Consider the following 20,507-nt stretch of genomic DNA (forward strand, 5'->3'; position numbering starts at 1 on the left):
TTTTTTTTAAGAAGAAATATTCATGTAATTTTTGGCCAGTTTTGACAGCCCTAGGCGCAGCACTGCTGTGGTGAATTATTATTAACTAGTAGTACACGCAGCACTGCTGTGGTGAATTATTATTAACTAGTACAAAGAGCACTGCTGTGGTGAATTATTATTAGCTAGTAGTACAGGGAGCACTGCTGTGGTGAATTATTATTAGCTAATAGTACACACAGCACTGCTGTGGTGAATTATTATTAGCTAGTAGTACACACAGCACTGCTGTGGTGAATTATTATTAGCTAGTAGTACACACAGCACTGTTGTGGTGAATTAGGACACAGGACGCCACATACACACTCCACCCCCTGGGCTTGAGACAACGCTGGCAAAACCAGACATCTCATGCAACATCCACACGCCACTTCACCGTCTGGTGATGTATGGGTCACTTCACCAGGGAAGTTAACAAGCGTCTTGATTGCAAAGGATTTGGTCAAATAGTCACTTTTAGATAAGCACCGATCCACTTTTTATGCAATTAAATATTAATATTACATAAGAACAAGACATCACAATACTTAATTAAAATATTAAAAGGGCTACAATTCTGAAATGGTTCACCAGATATGGATACAAACACCCTCAAATGAATGCTGAAAGTCTGCACTTTAACCTCATAAGTCATTGTTCAATTTAAAATCTAACATGCTGGAGTACAGAGGCGCAACAACAAATCTGCCACCGTCCAAAACCATCACAGAAACATTGAGTCTCATTGTTTGGCATCAGCCTCCAGCCGGCTTTCCTCTTACCCTTTGAAAACGACCTTTTAGAACAAAGCCAGGTTCAAAATAGGCTACATTAGAGTAATTATCTTTGCGGTAAGGGTTTCATTTAGGGCGTAGATAAGGAAACAGCAGCAGTAACAAAGAGCTGTTGACTTACGTGAGGTACTGCATGGCGTTCTCGGATGGCTGTTTGAAAAGTCCCTCAAACTCATCTCGGGCCCACTGGTCAGAGAAGGAGACATGGAGAACTCATCAATTATACATGCATTACATTAGGAGGGGGGGGGGGGTGCACGTCCTCACAGTCTATGCAGGAGGGGGGTGGGGGGGGGGGGTGGAATGTTCTTCTCTTCACCTTGTACTCACTGGGCCTTGTCCGCGAACGGCGCATGCGATCGTAAAGTGTAGCTATGAATGTTTCCGTGAACGTATACATTCCTCATTGCGCGTGGGACCACCACCATGGACCATACGTGGCCACTCACTCATGTGTACATGGACGTTTTGGGAGGACGCATGCACAGGTCACGTAGTAGGGAAGGGCACGGGTAATGTTGTCCCGGATCAGCGCACTCGCATGAATTACTGGAGTGGTGCTCGAGTAATTGTTAGAGAAATCCATTTAAAAACGCACTGCAGCAACAAACGTGAGATATTGCGCGGCACACTCAGATTACACTCATATTTGGTCAAGTGTGTTTGTAAAGCTGCATGAAGGCATTCATGCAGAGGTGGCTTCACATCCTCCTAGGGAGGCTTAAGAAAGGAAAAAGATTACATATGAAGATATGCAGGGCTCTACGCTAACCTTTTTCACTAGGGGCACAGGTGCTCCTAAATGAAAAAAGTTAGGAGCACACAAAGAAATGTAGGAGCACCCAAAAATATTTAGGAGCACAGTGAAAATATTTCAAGTAACTGATTTTTTTTTTCAAAAATAATAATTTTTGATAATAATAATATTTGTACTGTGCGTGCATGTGTATAAATTAGCTCTTACTACAACCCTGCATTTTTACATTTTGTACTATATGTTCATTAACATGTGCTGTCCCTATCAAATAAACTATCAAATCAAACTACTGCTACAAAAGTAACAGTCACTTAACTTTAGCTTTTGCCCCTTTTATGCATACAATGCCTATGTTTTGGCTGTGTTGCTCTTCTAGAGAAATAATCCTTTCAGGGTTGCCTATTGAAATACTGTACACCTCCAGTACAGAAACATTGTTTATGAGTGTGCGTGTCAGGTAGACCATTGAGTGACAGTCGAGTCTGCCAATTACGTCACACCGCTTGCACTCCGGCCGTCCGGCGCTGCAGCTGGGCCCTATTGCCCACCTCTGCTGTTCATAACGCTAGCCAAGTTAGCTGTACACACAGATACACAGTGGGCCAGTGACTTTGGTGTAGGGGTGTAACAATCTATCGATCCTAAGGGGGAAATTCAACTGCATCGATTTGAAAATGTTAGAATCGATTATCGCAATTTGAATGTGTACACCAGGGATCGGCAATAGGCGGCCTGCGGGCCGACATTGGCCCGCCAGCAATCATTTCTGGCCCGTCACATTATTTTGAGAATGATAGTTATTTTACGCGCGGGAAATATTCACTCGGGACGCCAGGGTGTCTTTTATTGTGAAGCTGTATCTATCTACCGGTAGTCATCAAAAGCATGCCTGTCACTATAGCCAATTGAAATGCTAGAAATAGTCACGTGGACTGGGAGAACCAATGGAATAGTCCCACCGGGCCGCGTGTATATGTCCCTAACGCACTTTCACTTCCGCGTTCGAGATGCGAGCCATAATTAAAATACGGGTTTATCGCAACAGGTCGGTGATTCTTGCGTGCCGAGCCGACGTCCTCTCTGCATAATATGTGGCGACAACAACAATAGCGAGGCAATGATGACAACTGTGTTCAAGTTGGCAGATAAAGTAGCTGCATTCAACACCAATCTGGAATTGGAGGGCAGCGAGTGGATATTTTACATGTTTCATGTTTGGAGGACTGAACAACAAACAAGGTATGGAGTCGTGTTTTCATGCATTCTGAGCTGCTGTCCATCACCCGCCGCGGTGATCTGCAACAACTGATCTGCTGTTCATGAATGAATGAATGAAAACTTTATTTAACAGATTGCAGAATGGGTACAATACAGTACGGCGCAATACACACAATTGTTAAGGGGATGCAGACCAGAGAAAAACGTTTGTCTTTTTTCAATATCAATTAGCCATTGTTTTTGATCCTGGCCCGCCAAGCAACGGCTTGGGGAAAATCTGGCCCGTGGCCAAACCTAATTGCCGACCCCTGGTGTACACAGTGTTATGTTGTTATCATGTCCGTTACAGTCAACACAACGGCATACGCTACTGCATCAACGTTATGATTAACAAAGCAAGGCATTCGTTTTGTTGCATTAACGTTATATTACTATTGTTATCGCTAAATCTAGGTGTTCTAAAATATATTGCTATTGGTAAGACTAGAAGTTACATGTCTCGGGAAACTCTCGCATATCGCAATGGTGGCGTGTCAGGAAGTAAACAAGCCAAATGAGAGCTTCCGATTGGTCATTTGCTTTCTTTCTCTTGAAACCAGTCACGTCACTCTACTGTGATTGGACCGTTGGCTTGAGTGCAATGTGGGACTTGTAGTTTAACGTTTCTCACGGCGGAGAAAAAAAAGACGAGAGGCTGTAATCTGTACTCGCACACCGTGCGCGTAATTGAGTTTTTTTTTTATGCACTTTTTCTCCCATTTTTCTATATTTTCTCCCATCCCAATTTCATATCATCCAATTCAACCCTCCCCTGTCACGAACACTGTTTCTTGCCTCCCACAAGCCGGCTGCAATGTGGACTAAGTCATACATAGCACAAGTCCCCTCCGGTACTTGAGGTAACAGCAGTCGCATCTTTTCACCTGCGCAGCTCGATCTCTCAGTGTCGAGGAGTAACGCGTGGGAGGCTCACGCTGCCCCCGACACTTCCTGATTCTACTGCGCAGGCGCACCAACCGACCTGTAGGAGTCGCTGTCCACAACGCCCGATCCCCACCCTTCAGTTTCCCTCCCCGTAATACGGCCAATGTGTATTACTGTGGACGACCAGCTAAACTGAAAGCAAATGTGGAGCGCTGGGCTCGAACAGGCGAGCCCAGCGTCTCCAGATTTCGTGGCGAGCGCCTTGCCCACTACGCCACGTAGCCGCCCTACGCGTAATTGAGTTTTACGGTTCGCAAACTTCGCACACATATTTTTAGGGGCATATGCGAGCAATTTGGTTGCACTGTAGAGCCCCGATATGGCAGCAGAAACTGAATAGAGGATGGAAAGCTGAGCTCTGGTTTGTCCGGTGGAAGTAGGATGCAGAGTATTTATGGCACGATCGACTATCATTATTGGGGAAAGTTGGGGATTCATGGGATGAGTTTGGTAAATGAGATGTCAGAAGCAGCTTTGAAAGACAGTCAGTGGATTTGGTTGAGAAGAAATAATGTCAGCTGGGGGGCCAAAGGAAAAAGAAAAGGGTAAGAGTTAGGGCTGGGCGATATGGCCTAAATATGATATCACGATATTTTCTGACCTTTCGGCGATACACGATACACATCACAATGTTTTTCTTTTTTTCCCCAAACAATTCATTATGAGGCTTACCAAGACAGTATTTGAGTTTGCAAGCTAACATTAAAGACTAAATAAAATACCCATGCATTTAGCATTTTTATATTATATATTAGATTTAGATTATTGGATTATTAGATTATATATTGCATATATTTAGCAATGAGATATTATATGATTTAGATATGAAATATGATTAATTGAAAATGGGGGACCCTGATGTAAACAAGACGAAAGACTTTCTCTGGTCTGCATCCCCTTAACAATTGTATGTATTGAGCTGTACTGTACCCATTCTGCAATATGTTAATACAGTTTTAAATCAATCAATCAATCAATAAATAGCATTTTAGCATTTTTATGAAACTACTGTATATTTGTATGTCTCTAAATGTTTTGATGAATTGAAAATGGAGGACCCTTATGTAAAAAAGCCGAAAGTCTTTTTCTGGTCTTCATCCCCCAGTCCACTGTTGTTGTATTGAGCTGTACTGTATTGTACCCATTCTGCAATCGTTAATAACGTTTTCATTCATTCGATCATTCAGCCGGCAACAGAATAATTTTGATTGACAGTCGAGTCTGCCAATTACGTCACACCGATTGAACCCGCCCTGCTGTTCTTAGCACCAATCGGCAAGCTCTATGCGTTTTTTACTTCCGCAATTGATTTTGACGAGAGCTGAGCTCAGCTCAACGACAACAACAGCTCCCTGCGGCAGACGAGTGATTACCAGCGCACCGCAGCATGACTAAACAAGCCATAATGATTTTATTGCAACGAATGTTATAATAAAAGCCTTTCCATACATCTGTCTGATTGAAAACTTTATTAACAGACCGCAGAATGGGCATGCACAACTCCGCACGGGCTGAGATATGAACAGTAACGCTTGCTATCTATGTCGTCATCGGACGTTGCTATGTTTGGGTAAATACGCTAATGTTATTGAACGTGTAACTATATAACGTTAATGCCACAAAACGAATGCCTTTGTTAATAATAATTAGTAACTTTGATGCAGTAGTGTGTGTGGGGGCGGCGTTGTTCAAAAGTTTGAACGGGTGTGGACCAGATTGACGCGACACAATCCTCTTGGGCAAAACATCACGATATCCACAATACGTTAAAAAAGTGTATCGTTAATGAACTGTACCCGATATTTATATAATATCGTCATATCGCCCAGCCCTAGTAAGAGTATCCCCTTTCTTCTCCATTGCCATTTTGAGTGAGATATTGGTATCAGGAATTGTTCCATTTTTTATATGTTTTGGCAACATATTCTGGCTAAATGCCTCGTTTTATAAGTGTGTATTGATATAGTGCTGTAATAAAATTGTCTAATAAATATGCATGATCAAGTTCAACAACGTGTGCTTTTATTTTGATATTCCTTAATTCCACGTTGAAATTACAGGATACATTAAGTGTGGGGTCCCCAAAAAAAATCCTAAATAAGATGGGGTCGCAGTATGAAGAAGTTTGAGAACGCCTGAGCTACACGTTGGGTTAAGGTGGTCATTGGGGTTGTGGTAGGGTATGTAGCATAGACATTGAAGGGTTTGGGTAGTTTTCTTAGAAGATAAAACCATGAAGACAATTATAAAGGTCTAAGTTCACTTGGGACCTTAAGCAAAGGATGAAAGAACAGTATCTTCTTACTTCTGACCTGTATATCACGCTACGTGTCAACATTCTCTACTGAATCACGGCAAGTGTCAACATTTCAGTTAGCTAGACTAAATAGGTATCCAGATGGCGTCCCTCGCAGAGGGACTGAATCTAGGAGGCCAGAGGTTGTGTCAAAATTAGAGGAGACCAAAGGCCGGCTCTCACGGGAGAGTGATAACGGGAGTAACATCAGGCCAGGGAAAGAGGACAGTTACTCTTCTAGGTAGGGTAGCTCACATGGAGTACCTGATCTATTTGTAAAAAAAAATCCATTTACGTCAATAAACCTGTGTTATAAAAAGACTACCGGAGCCTGTGTGTTGTATATTGTAGGTGAGATGTAGAGATGCGATGTGACTTTTCTTCATCAACAACCCAACACAACACAGTCCTATGAGAGCCAAGAGAGTGGAATTCAGGAGATGCGGAGCAGAACCTGGAGTCTGACAAAAACCAAAACAGCTGACCGCAGCCGAGCATAATTCAGCTGTTTGAAAAGCGTGAGTCCAAAACAGATGGTCTTGTACGCAATATCCTAAAAACTAAACGCTAAATACACCCATGTAAAAGTGTTGATAGTGATGCAGGGCTCGAAATTGCGACCGAAATTGTATCTGTGCGACATCAAAATATAATTGGGAGCATTTGTGCGAGTGCAAATAATTGTTCTGGTGCGAACATATTGCAATGCTCTTATTTAGAAAATCCTGTGGAGCGTCATATCCGCTCGGCTCACAGCACAGCAGTAAGCGTCTGAAACGCGGACATTGGAACATAGCAAGGCTAGTGTGCCTATTTTGCGACCCAAAACGAGTCCCTGCAGTTTCATTCCGCAACGGGTCAAATGCATCTAACATGCTTTGCAATCCTCGCCGTTCCTTTATGCCCACGTCGCGTTAAAGACAGAAAAATGCACGTTACGTTAGTGTAAGCTAACAAGCTAAGCCTGATCAGAGCGATAGACGGAGAGAACAGCAGAGGGGACTGGGGAAGGGGGCAGGCATGCTCCCTTTCTCTGTGTGCGTGTGCGTTTGGAAAGACCAGATGAAGTATAGTATATTTATAGTAAATGTACTGAGGATGGAGAGATAATGTTGATATTTTTTTTTTATCCACTTTTTCTCCCATTTTCTATATTTTCTCCCATCCCAATTTCGTATCATCCAATTCAACCCTCCCCTGTCACGAACACTGTTTCTTGCCTCCCACAAGCCGGCTGCAATGTGGACTAAGTCATACATAGCACGAGTCCCCTCCGGTACTTGAGGTAACAGCAGTCGCATCTTTTCACCTGCGCAGCTCGATCTCTCAGTGGCGAGGAGTAACACGTGGGAGGCTCACGCTGCCCCCGACACTTCCCGATTCTACTGCGCAGGCGCACCAACCGACCTGTAGGAGTCGCTGTCCACAACGCCCGATCCCCACCCATCAGTTTCCCACCCCCTAATACGGCCAATGTGTATTAGTACGGACGACCAGCTAAACTGAAAGCAAATGTGGAGCGCTGGGCTCGAACTGACGAGCCCAGCATCTCCAGGTTTCGTGGCGAGCGCCTTGCCCACTACGCCACGTAGCCGCCCCAGATAATGTTGATATTTAAACATAAAAGATACAATACATAATAAATGTATTCATCATCATGAAACATAAAACGATTGCAGGAACAGTTTGGGAAAGGAAGGGGTTTTAGGTTGCGTGTTCCAAACATTTTTACTTAAAGTTTAAAGCTCAATATATCAAAACGTGGCACTTTACAGTGAACAGGAAGTCTATTTGTATTAAAAACAATTCATTTAAATGTCTGGAAGACCTCAAATAAAAATGTCAAATGATATTTCCATTGCCTTTTTTTAGTTGATCTAAATGTTACTGATTGTGTTAAATGGTCATAATATCGTCTCATATCGATCGCAGGCACCGGAATAGAATCGTATTGTGGCAGACTTTGTGATATCGGAAAATATCGTATCGTTGTCCAAAGAATCGATATTGTATCGTATCGTGATGAAACTGGTGATTCACCACTAGGTCTACACTAAGGCTGAGCCCGAACGTTCGAACGTTCGTTCGTTAAGCTGACATTCGGACTTTAATTAATGGGTTCGAACGTTCGGTGAAAAAAAATAAAGCAGACGCAACGACGGTGAGGCGATGTGAAGCGGCGCGTCCCCCGAGTCGCTCGGCTCAACCAGTATGGTCTCTGCCGGGCTGTTGCTGGATACTCAACCAGAGCTCTAGTCTCAACCAATGCAATAGAACAATTTTGATTGAATGACAGGCGATTCTGCCAATTACGTCACACCGCTTGCACCGGCCTCTGCTGTTACCACCAATCGGCAAGCGTTTATTCTTTTTTTACTTCCGGCAATGCCGCCATTGATCTGCTTGAGAGAAGCATTAACGTAGCGTTAGCTCCCCGCCGAGGAAGTAAAAGTTGTAACAAGGTTTCCATAGGTGAACCTGCGGAAGGATCATTAATGAATACCAGCCTTTTTCGGCCACGGAGCGCAAGCTTCATGGCGGGAGGTGGTTGCGTTGGAAACAACTCTGGCCGAGGCGGCAGGCGTGTTGGGAGCCCGGCGGGACCCCCCGCCGGTGTCTCTCTGTCTCTCTGCCGTCCCCCGTTCCGAGGTGACGGTGGAAGGAGCCGAGGCGCGCGCCTCTCTCCTTCCCGTCGACCAAGAGTGAATACCTGTTATTGAACATGTAACACTAACTATATAACGTTAATGCCACAAAACGAATGCCTTTGTTTATCTAGCCCCTTACCTTAGGAACTTTGATGCAGTACTCAGTAGCTTGTTTATTTTCTTCTGAGTGCTTTGTTTAATTACATGTTAACAGCCACCACTGTAAACAACATGTTTTTTCACCAATAGATTATGCAATGCCGCTCTCCGTAGGATCTATAATACAAAAAAAATATAAAAAAAATAAAATTATATATAAAAAAAAAATATTAAAAAAGTAACAAAAAACGAACGTTCGAACGTTCGTTCGATAAACCCTGGCGAACGTTCGAACCCTAAAAACAGGGTTCGGGCTCAGCCTTAGTCTACACTATAGTTTAAGGCTAATTTAACTGTTTTACTGCATTACAGTAGTTATGTCATTTTTTTTATCAATAAAAATATATATTATATACCGGTATATATTGTTGGTGCTCCTTACATTTTGGTGGGTGCTCCTAAACTTTTGCTGGTGCTCCCAAGTAAAAAAAATTATTTCGAGCCCTGTGATGTACTCAAATAGACTAATATTTTCATTATCTCACACCCAGCAGGGGTGTGATTAACACTTTGATTGCCCAACCCGAGTTCTCGGGTTTACCCCCCCCCCGTGGGTTGAATGCCCATCACGAGAATATTCGTTTCTCCTTTTTTTTCTTTTTTTAATTAGCGATCTGAATTCATATTTCATCAACCGAGTCTACCGTTGGAAAATCAGCCACCACAGGCGCTCAGATGTGAAAAAAGCGCCCCCTATCGTCTCCCAGATGGTAATTCACCCTTTTGGATTGGACTCAATGAAATTGAGAAAAAAATACCCGGACTCCACATTTTACTTCTCACTCATGTAACCGGGGTCGATCAGCTTCACTCAGAGCAGCGGGGATTATGTGTTTTTACAGTATACGCGTGGGATCAATAAAAGGATCGATTTTTTCGAATGGCGATCAGGAATTGGAATAATCAATTTGGATACCATCTGATCTCAGGTAAGGAATCTATGTTACCAGTCTTAGGATAATCAGACCCGTTTTCACGGATATAAGCTTTTATGTGATTATGTGATATGGCTGTTTGACTCTAAGAGCGATCAGGAACACATAATATCGATAATCTAGCGTTCATTTGAAAATTATTCATAAATAGGCCGACAAATGACACCGTTCTAGAATATTACAGTACGGGGCGATTATCATGGAATCCTTTTTTTTTTTTTTTTTTTTTTGAAAACGATGGGTTTTCTAAATGCTATGAAATGGAAATGACCCGATAAAAAAACAATCTGCTTCGACAATGTTGACTGGAAATAGGTCATTGATAATGCGACGGGCAGATTAGACACATAGCCATAATTTAAAACATAGATTAGGCGATATTAATGCTAACATTGAAGTGGATGTGGGCATTCAAGCACTAAATGTGCGCCCCCCTGCTGGGCATAAGACCATACGATTGGTCCTAAATCTGCCACCTCGAACCCATATTGAGCCATGTCACTTCAATGAGGTGGGATGGCTCCCTGTGGAGCAGAGGGTCTCCTTTCTGAAACTGGGACCAGGGCCGCCTCAGGGGGTGTGCGAGCAGTGCGGTCGCACAGGGCCTCGTGGGAAGGGGGGCCTAGCAAAAAAAAAATTAAAAAAAAATATTTTTTATTTATTTTTTTTGCGAGGCCCCCCTTCCCGCGAGGCCCTTTTTCATCACAGACCTAAAATCTAGTTTTGCTTATATGCTTATATATTTCACATTAGACACGTTTGTAGAATGTGTCTGACTTGTTCCTGGGTCTGCAGTCCTGCAGACACTCACTATTGGAGCTCAGCCTCTGGGGTTCTGCAGCAGACATACTATTGGTTTCAACGAAGGGAGTGGTTTTACTTACATCATGTGTAGTACGCCGGCGTGAGTCAGCTGCGTTTGACTATTTCGCGCGTGCAGCTTTTGACTATTATGCTTAGTTATGCCAGCCAAGACGAAGAAAGAGGTCGGTCATTATCAGTCGGTCGGTCACCAAGGAACGTTGACGAAAGGCCTCTCGCTAGCGGGACAAATGGCCGGAGCCTTTGTCATGGTATAGCCATGATGATGTCGGCTAGTAGCTAGCTTAGCTAAAGGCTAACTAGCGTTAGCTAACCTATTCAGAGGAGCGAGGCGAGTGGATGTCTTTTCAAAAGAAGGAGAAGAGAACTTGTGAGCAGATAAATCTGTTAGGCAGCAATACGCCGAAAGGTGTCCAGTCTGCCGGAAAGTACTCGAAGAAGAAGAAGAAGAAATTACACCGTGGGCCAAGAAAGTCTCAACTTTACTGTTACGAAGGATCAGATTAAACCGAATATATATATTTATTTATGGATATATATTGAATAGTATTTGTATATCGTTTGATATCCCTTGTATATTCCTTGTACATATACACGGAATATCCCTTTAGCCTACTATAGCCCATAATAGTTCATTCTCTTATTGGACAAGGACCTGGCGCCAGGGGACAAGCCCCTTGGAGCCAAGTTCAATGGTACCGACGAGACATGTCTCTACTAGCCCCGGCTCTGCGCAGGAATACGGCTACCGAAAGGAGAGTGGCACTATTTGTTCACCGTGCATATAAATATGGCGCAAGTAAATGTAGAAGACCCTTAGTCCTTTACCCTTCTACCCAACTAAGTAACAGAACGTGAAGCCTCACCCACGATACCGTGTGCGGTGTAGTATGGCCTGTTTGGCCTTAGAATAGCATCGAGACCTCGTGCAAATTAATAGCTGAATTGTCAGAGTTTGGCACTGTACCGTCGAGTGCGACGTATTTCTATTAAGTAATAATAGTCTATCGTGTATGGTGCATCGTGCGGTTAGAGTTCTAAAGTGACCAGCATCTCCAACGCTTCCTCGTGTTATCTAGTCTTATCCAGGCTGGGGCCGACCACACATGGCGCTTTCTTCCGAGGAGATCTAGACGAGGACCGAGGGACATGTACACTGGATTACCTACCCGACGACTGCTGAGCCCTATGCGGCTGGAATATATTTGCTTTGGTACTGTGATTTGTGGAGCGGATAATCGCCGACGCCTGTGAGTGTTGGATTTACCCCCGAGAGGAGTCAAGTTGAGTCGGCGCTCAGAGAGACTGAGGTCGCCTAGCTTCTTCTTCACTGTGGAGCTACAGCCTACAAGAGAACCAAGGTGTATTCATCTGCGGATCAAGAGTCTACTGCACTGTCTTCTGTACTTGAAGTCTCCCTAGACATCGTTGACCAGACGGTCTACTACCGACGGCTCTCCTACCCCCCCTACCGGCTTACAACCGGGAGGACCCCTCCAGAATATCCCGCTATATCATTAAGAGTACCATAGTTCTAATTCCCTAAGAGCCAGGTTGTATACTTGCTTCCTGCGTAACCAGAGATTGGACATTCAGTGTTGATTTGCCTACGAGTACTCATTTGCCTTACAAGTGCATTCAAATCATAAATGTAATAGTAACTATTATATGTACCTTTTGCTATATATTAAATATTTGATTATTACCTTTGTGTGGACCCGATTTCATTGTGGGAAAGTGTTCATCATATTTAGATATCGTGTACTGTATGGCCAGTAGTTAAAGTACATAAAGCGGTAGTGGTTTAATGATACCATACTTATCAATACAGTCAGGGAATTGTACCCCTCAGTTACATTTACCATTGGCGCCGCGTTGATACTGCGTTATGGTGAGTCAACCTATGATTATATTCCCGCCGTGGACCTGACCTATATCTCTTTCTCTCTCTCTGGAGCCAAACTGGTCGACTAGCTAATATAGTACTACTAGTAGCTAACGGTGTGTGCCTGGTGAGAGCACCTGGCTGTATGTAGCCGCATAGCTTGTTAGCTGTTAGCTAACGCAGAAGCAAGCTATGCGGCTACATACAGCCAGGTGCCTGATTGAGCTAACTGTTAGCCAGTTAGCTGTTTAGCGTCAGCTGGGAACGTTCGTTTGATGCTATCAGTTAGCCTTGAGAATAGCAGGCCCTGGCACTCTGACTACGACATCATCTTTGACAGAAGATGTAGTCGGGCCTGCACCATGACAAGGCTCTGGCCATAGCTTATTTGTCCCGACAGCGAGAGGCCTTTCGTCAACGTGGAGACCTGTGTTGCGGCCTTTCGCCCTGCGTTCCTCGTGCAGGTACGATGTCATGACATTACCCCACTCTTCCTTCCTTCCCCTCCCGAATGTTTTGTTAATAACGATGTTTTTTTCCAGGCAAAACATATGCTACTTCACAACATTTGGAGATACGACATGTGCTGTGTGTGAATGGTCGTTTGTGTAGCGTTGGGCCGTTGGCCAAAGCTGTGTGTGGCCTGGTGTCACAGTACCTGGCTAGCCTATTTAGCTGATGTCGGCCATTGGCTCCTTGCTGCTTTGGTTTCTCTGGTATAGACCCTCTTCTTGTTGGATTTAAGTGTTGATCTTTGTCCTTTTGGATCTCTCATACATGCTCTAGTCTCTCTCTAACACACACACACATGACAAACACGCATGTTCTCTCTCTCTCTCTTTCTAACACACACAGTCTGCCTATGGCGGCCTTTCTCGATGGCTAGGCTGTGCTCAAGGATCTTCAGTCACAGTGCTCAGGTATTCTGCCACTGTGTACTCTCTGTTTAGGGCCAAATAGCATTTCAATTTCTTTCCAATGTGTCTCTCTCTCTCTGTACACTGTATATTGACTGTAGAACGGGAGCTCTCTCTCGCTCTCTCTTTTGCTATATGTTGACTGTATCATGCCCCGCCTCGGGCAGCGCTATTATTTAAGAATATGTTGACTGTATATATAAAAAAAAAAAAAAAAAAAAAAATATATATATATATATATATATATATATATATATATATATTTTTTTTTTGACCTTTGGGGGGGGGGGGGGGGGGGGGGGGGCTCGCGTTAAATCTCGCACAGGGCCTCGCATTTCTCCCAGGCGGCCCTGACTGGGACATATGTATAAAATGTTAAATGGATCTGCCCCCAGATATTTATGCTCTCGTATTTTCCTGCGTGGCCAGGTCCACGGACGACAGTTACGGTCTGGACAGCTCTCAGTTTATGAGCCTAGAAAGGGTTCCTATTCACAGAATGGCTTTCTGTCTACAGCCTGCCGGCTGTGGAACTCTCTGCCCAGGGCCATCCAAAACTCCCCCACTATTGCTGTCTTCAAGAGGGGTGTGAAGCGACATCTGCAACAATAGGTTGCAGAGGGTGCTTGGCCACCACTCTTGAAGAACAGGAACATGACATGCTGTAATGAGGCTCTTAGAAAATTGTGTTGTCTATTTTATCTACTTGTTGTATCTATTTTATCTTAACTCTTTCTTTGTGATTTATTGTATTTTTCTTGGGACCATGTTGGAAACAAGTCGACAGACTTTCACATGTTATCCTTGTACCCCTTGTTTTTATACTATTGTATAAATTGTATGTACTAAATAAAAATCAAATCTATCAAATCATTCAAAGTGTTAAGCGGCTAATTCAGGCCAGTGGGACGCCCATTCAAATGTCATAAGGGAACAGCTACATAAGATAGCAGCAGTCCATTGTAGTCCACATTTACAACAGGCACAAAACGTTTAGAAACACACGATTAAATATAATCACTCAACTGAGAGTTAAATGGTCATCTAGTCCAACACAGAAAGAGGAACTCGCCAATACTATTATTTATCTACTAGTATGTTTATTTTTATAAATGCATTCAATTTAGGGATGCACGATAATTATCGGGCCGATATCAGCAATTATGACGTCATCCCAATAAACCCGATAACATTATTGATAGCTCCGATAATATATAATACATTTTTTGGTTAACACTTTCTATGCCACTCACGAGTTTTCTCGGAATTATGAATATCTCGTTGAAAGCCACTCACGAGATTTCTCGTTTTTTTTTTTTAGCGATCTGAAATCATATTGCATCACGCGAGCCTACCCTAGTCTACCCGAGCGCCGCCGGCGATCAGATGTGGAAAAAAGCACCCCCTATCATCTCCCAGATGACATAAGGGATTTTGGAATGGACTCAATGAAAATGGATGGGGAATAAAATCCTGTACTCCACATTTTCCAGTCCACTGATGCAGCCGGGGTTATCAGAGTTCATTCTGGAGCCTCTGAGTCCCCGCGGAATCATGTGTTCTACTGTATCACGTTGGATCTATACACTCATCGATTTTTTCGAATGGTGATCAGGAATTGGAATATACCAGTTGGATACCATCTGATGTCAGGTAAGGAATCTGTTATCAGTGTTAAGATAATCAGACTCATTTTGATGAAGATATAAGCTGTTTTGTGAAATGTCCTCTATTGGTTTCACTGTAAAAATCCAAGAGGAAATGAACACGGCGATTATCCGTGCGCGGCTCGAATGGGCGTGCGTGTACGTATAATATTGATCATCTAGCGTTTACCGTATTTGAAAACGATTCATAAATAGGCCGACAAATATCAACGTTCTGGAATATTCCAGTAAAAGAAGATTATCAGAATGGCCCAGAATGGACTTTTTTTTACCTCAAAACGGGTGCTTTTCAAAATGCTCTCAAAACCAATCTGCCTTGACGGCACTGACTGGAAAAGGATTCTTTGATAAGCGACGGGCAGATTAGACACAGCCATAATTTAAAACATAGATTAGGCGATATTAAGGTCAACATTGGCGCCGATGGTGGCATTCAAGCGCTAACTCTGGCGCCACCTCGTGGCACTCAAAGTGTTAAAAGAAATCCGGTGTGGGTGGATTGGGATGAAGGGCGTTTGTTTTTACTGTAGGATCCTCCCGTTTTGCCAGTACTGTGGTACGACTGATAACTGTGTGGTTTAGGAAGAGAGTTTCACAAATCCAGCGCTCCCTTCTCATGCCTGGCTGTGACGTAGTCACGTGACTTTCAGAAGCAGCACACTCAGATAGTAAACAAAGATGGCGTCGTCGGACTTTTTAAAAGTTTCAGAGGAAAACAGTTTGCTTGCTATTTGTAACAAATGCAGAAGTTCCACGAGGAGGGAAAGGGGCAACAAGCTATAACACATCCAACCTAATAAGTCACCTGAAACATCACCACCGCTACGATGGTGTATTAAAATCCGACGCAGACACAGAGTAGCTAAAGGCTAAGCTAATCCAAAGCCAGCTATAGCCCCTTCCGTGACTGCGATGTGCAAGCCAGGGGCTTTTGAATACGCGGTCACTCGCAGCTCCCTAATAGCCAGGTTAATTTGGACCACCAAGCACTGCGCGGCTTGTACCTATTGACGTTTGACGAGCGTTTGCAAAATTAAAGACGTTTGACAGAGATGATTTGTTTGGTTTATTTAATTCTTTTTGAGGCATGCTGTCCTATAAATGCCAAGTAATAGTTTCATGGACCAAGACCACAACAGTCTCCTCTCCTATAGCGTCAAATGTTTTATCTGCTGACAGTGACAAAGCACAAACCTGTTGGTTTTTAGTTCACTCATTGTTCAGGGAAACACATTGTTAATGACATTGACGGATTGTGAATTTTGCGATTGACTCAAATTATATTTATTTGGAAAAATAAATAGTCACTTTATTTGAAGAGTCAAAACTTCTCTCTTGGCTTTGTTTTGTTCATAGTAGTAACGCTCATGTCATGATAAATCTGGTTAGGTCAAAACTACAGGAATATACATTAAAAAAAAATTACAATACAATAAATATATATATATTATCGGTTATCGGTAACGACCTTGAGGAGCAGAACATTATCGATATCGGTGTAAAAAAAATCAATATCGTGCACCCCTAATTCAATAGTAGTGTCAGAAAAAGTACGAAAAAAGATTATATATACCGGTATATATAAAAAAACATGAGACGGAAAGAGTGTGCAATTAAGATCTTGAATACTGTGCAATCCTTTTATTTATGTTTTGCTGGTGCCACCAACGAGGGTGACGCTGCCAGTGCCACTAGAGGCAAAAAAACTGTCATAGGCTTGAGATAAGAGCACGTCTAGTCATGAACTGGGAGGTGATGAGCACGCATTCTATTTACAATCCCACCAGCTGCAGAATCTACTCTGAAGGGATGATGTGGCTGGTAGAGATGCAGAGTGGGGTACAGGGCTCTGAAGGGATGGATGTGGCTGGTAGATGCAGAGTGGGGTAGAGGGCTCTGAAGGGATGGATGTGGCTGGTAGATGCAGAGTGGGGTAGAGGGCTCTGAAGGGATGGATGTGGCTGGTAGATGCAGAGTGGGGTAGAGGGCTCTGAAGGGATGGATGTGGCTGGTAGATGCAGAGTGGGGTAGAGGGCTCTGAAGGGATGGATGTGGCTGGTAGATGCAGAGTGGGGTAGAGGGGAGGCTGCTGGTAAGTTTGGTATGAATGTCTTCTCAAAATAAGCGCTCCATTGCTGCCGCCCCGTCTGTACCTTGTTTGTGGTGGAGGGTGCTGGTGTCTAGTCTGTGTTCTCAACAATCAGATCGGACTCTTTGTAAAGTGTGCCCGTGGGCAGGAGCGGATTTGGCAGCACAATTTTATTTTTATTTTCAAGGTGTTGTGCCACAATCTAAACCGTTTTTCTTTTATATTCAAACCTTTATTTATTCTCAAAAAGGACAATTGAGGTATTTTTTTTAACAATATAATAATAATAATAAATAATAACTATCTATATAGCACCTTTCAAACATGGACCGCAGCCCAAAGTGCCCCACAGCAAATATCATAAAATGAACATAGGCATACAGTTGACCTTGCAATGCATAAAGTGCAGACATAATAGGTATAATCTATATGTGGTGACTCACGAACAAATGTTCAAATATTTGCACTCATCACTACGTCACACCAGGCAAGCCTTCAGTTTAACAAGGTTGCTCGACGTTTGTATGGATTTTCGTTGGGTTTGTATTTACAACGGCCTGCAGAGTACCTGGGGGGGGCAGTGTGTTTAAGCTACTGACCTGCAGTGTTTCTACTGAGCTGCAGTGTGTTTCGACTGAGCTGCAGTGTGTTTCTACTGAGCTGCAGTGTGTGTTCGATGGCGTTGGGGAAGTTCTTGAGCGTTTCGACTGAGCTGCAGTGTGTGTTCGATGGCGTTGGGGAAGTTCTTGAGCGTTTCTACTGACCTGCAGTGTGTGTTCGATGGCATTGGGGAAGTTCTTGAGCGTGCAGATGGGGATGGACTTCTCGGGGGGGTCTTGGCTGGAGCTGTAGGACTCGGTGAGGAAGGGGATGACCACCTGCACGTTGCCCTTGGTGCCCAGAGTACCAGACTCCAGCAGGGGCTTACGGTAGTACACACAGCGCCTGTCCATGTACATACCTACACACACAGAAGGGGAGGGAGATTTAGACGAAGCCTGTGAAAGAGATGAGTCGATGTAACGCCACAACACGGACAAGTAATATAGAATTAACTTCCTAAACCCTGTGGATGCTACCACAGTAAATAAACCCAGTCCTGCATTATTTATCACGCCACTGCTAGTAAAGATTCAACACCGAAAAGCAACATATTGCTATGCCAATATATCTTTACTACTATGCACTCAAGTTCACCGCTGTTCGATGAATAACATTACTTACTGCTGCCAGAGTTGTTGAACCCTTCCTACTGACTTGTACAGAACTTGTAAGTCGCTTTGGATAAAAGTGTCAGCTAAATTACCAAATATAAATATTGGAGAAAGAAAAACCACTATCAACCACTTACGTGCGTCAACGTTGTCCAGAGCGTTGGTCACGCCGTCCAGGCTCTCGAAGAAGTCATCGTCATAGACCCTCTCTGTGTCGGGGCCCACTCGGTTCTGGTGACCCGTGATCTTCATAGATGGGTTCATCTGCTTCACCGCCGTTGCTGCCGTCTCGCTCTTCATTTTCTGACAACGCACAAATGAGGCCAATAAACAACTCTTTCCATTTTCTTTCCTTCTCATTTAACTCCCGTCCCCAAATTATAACGTTGGGTTGTGGTGGCCATGTGGTAGGCTATGTAGCATCATCATTGTCAATACCTGGAGCTCTCATTCTAACCATTTCCTCCAGCACCCACACCTCTTACCCTAAACCATGTTCATATACTATTCCCTACCCCTTAACGTAAACCAGGTTCATATCCTATTCCCTACCAGGGGTTCTCAACCTTTCTGCTGCCAAGGCACCCCTGTGTTCAATAAAATATTCCAGGGCACCCCTACATACGATAAAGACTTTTCCGGTCCCGTCTTTTTTGCTACAATGACGACAAAAGTGCTTGCTTTCAAAATAATGTTTATTTAAGAAACCGGGAAACACATTTGTGTGTATATGCAGGCTATATAATGCATTATTAACAGGTGTTTCAGGTCTAAATGGCTTACAGTTGACATTACACTGCTTGTAGTAGTAAATAAAATAGCATATTTCTTTAAATAAAATTACAGAAAATTATCACTAAAGTGCCATCTGTTGCAGCTGCAGACTTTTCCATAAAAATAGCATATTTGGATAAGTGTGACCATTTCTCAAACTGAAAATCATGCATTTTTATTTTTTTTAATACAGAAAAGGATCACGAAAGTGCCATCTGTTGCAGCTGCACTGTTCTCCATAAAAATAGCATATTTGGATAAGTGTGATCATTTCACAGAAAAGGATCACCAAGTTACAATTTTTTTTTTATAAACCTGGAGTGCGTGCCTGGACATTGTTTCCCTATTTTTATACATCAAAAAATATAAATAAATACAGAAAATAAGCACTCGTTCACTCAGTGGACATTTCTAACTCAATGCGAGGTCTGCTGCTGCTGGCTAAAAATACGGTCAATACGTGGGGAGATCTTTGACAAGGCAACACGCATGTCATCCTCAAGGCTCAACTTGGCCCTATATTTTATTTTCAGAGCTGTCATGGATGAAAAGCCAGCTTCACACAGATATGTGGTGCTGTGGTATCAACACCTTAACTGCTGCATCATGAGATACTTGGTACTCAGCACCACACTCTGAAACGAGCTGTCCAGGTGGTATCAGATGAGATTTCAATGAGTTCTTCCAAGAGTTTGGATGGATGTGTCAGGAAGCTTTCTCAATGTTGTCTGTAAAGGTTTTTTTATCCAGAGTAACTTGGTGATCCTTTTCTGTGTTTTATTAAATAATGATTTTCAGATTTTGAGAAATTGTCAAACTTATCCAAATATGGTATTTATGGATAACAGTGCAGCTGCAACAGATGGCACTTTAGTGATAATTTTCTGTAATCTCTTTTTTAAATCTCAAGGCACCCCTGGCAGCTCTGAGGCACCCCTGTTGAGAACCGCTGCCCTACACCCCTTACCCTAAACCAAGTAGGGGTGGGAATCACCAGTTTCATCATGATACGATATCGATTCTTTGGACAACGATACGATATTTGCCGATATCACAAAGTCTCTCACGATACAATACGATACGATTAGATTCAGGTGCCTGCGATCGATATGAGATGATATCATATGCCCATTTAACACAATCAGTAACATTTAGATCAACAAAAAAAAGGTAATGAAAATATCATTTGACATTTGTATTTTTGAGCTCTTCCAGACATTTAAAGGAAAATCAATCTATTGTTTTTAATACAAATAGACCTCCTGTTCACTGTAAAGTGCCACGTTTTTATATATTGAGCTTTAAACTTTAAGCTACATTTTTTGGAACT

At 43.1% G+C, this 20,507-nt stretch overlaps 1 protein-coding gene across 3 annotated transcripts in view; it reads right to left on the bottom strand.

Annotated features, from left to right (window-relative positions):
• Positions 1–20,507, bottom strand: part of uba1 (ubiquitin-like modifier activating enzyme 1) — a 91,265-nt gene that overhangs the window by 25,808 nt on the left and 44,950 nt on the right. For all 3 annotated transcript variants that reach the window (XM_084332813.1, XM_084332812.1, XM_084332814.1), the window contains 3 exons: positions 18,541–18,706; positions 17,954–18,150; positions 934–998 (listed from right to left, as the gene is read on the bottom strand). In XM_084332813.1, the coding sequence (XP_084188939.1) occupies positions 934–998; positions 17,954–18,150; positions 18,541–18,706 (428 nt within the window). The remainder of the gene's footprint in view (positions 1–933; positions 999–17,953; positions 18,151–18,540; positions 18,707–20,507) is intronic.

Source organism: Notolepis coatsorum, assembly GCF_963971535.1.
Source record: "Notolepis coatsorum genome assembly, chromosome: 17".
NCBI classification, from domain to species: domain Eukaryota; kingdom Metazoa; phylum Chordata; class Actinopteri; order Aulopiformes; family Paralepididae; genus Notolepis; species Notolepis coatsorum.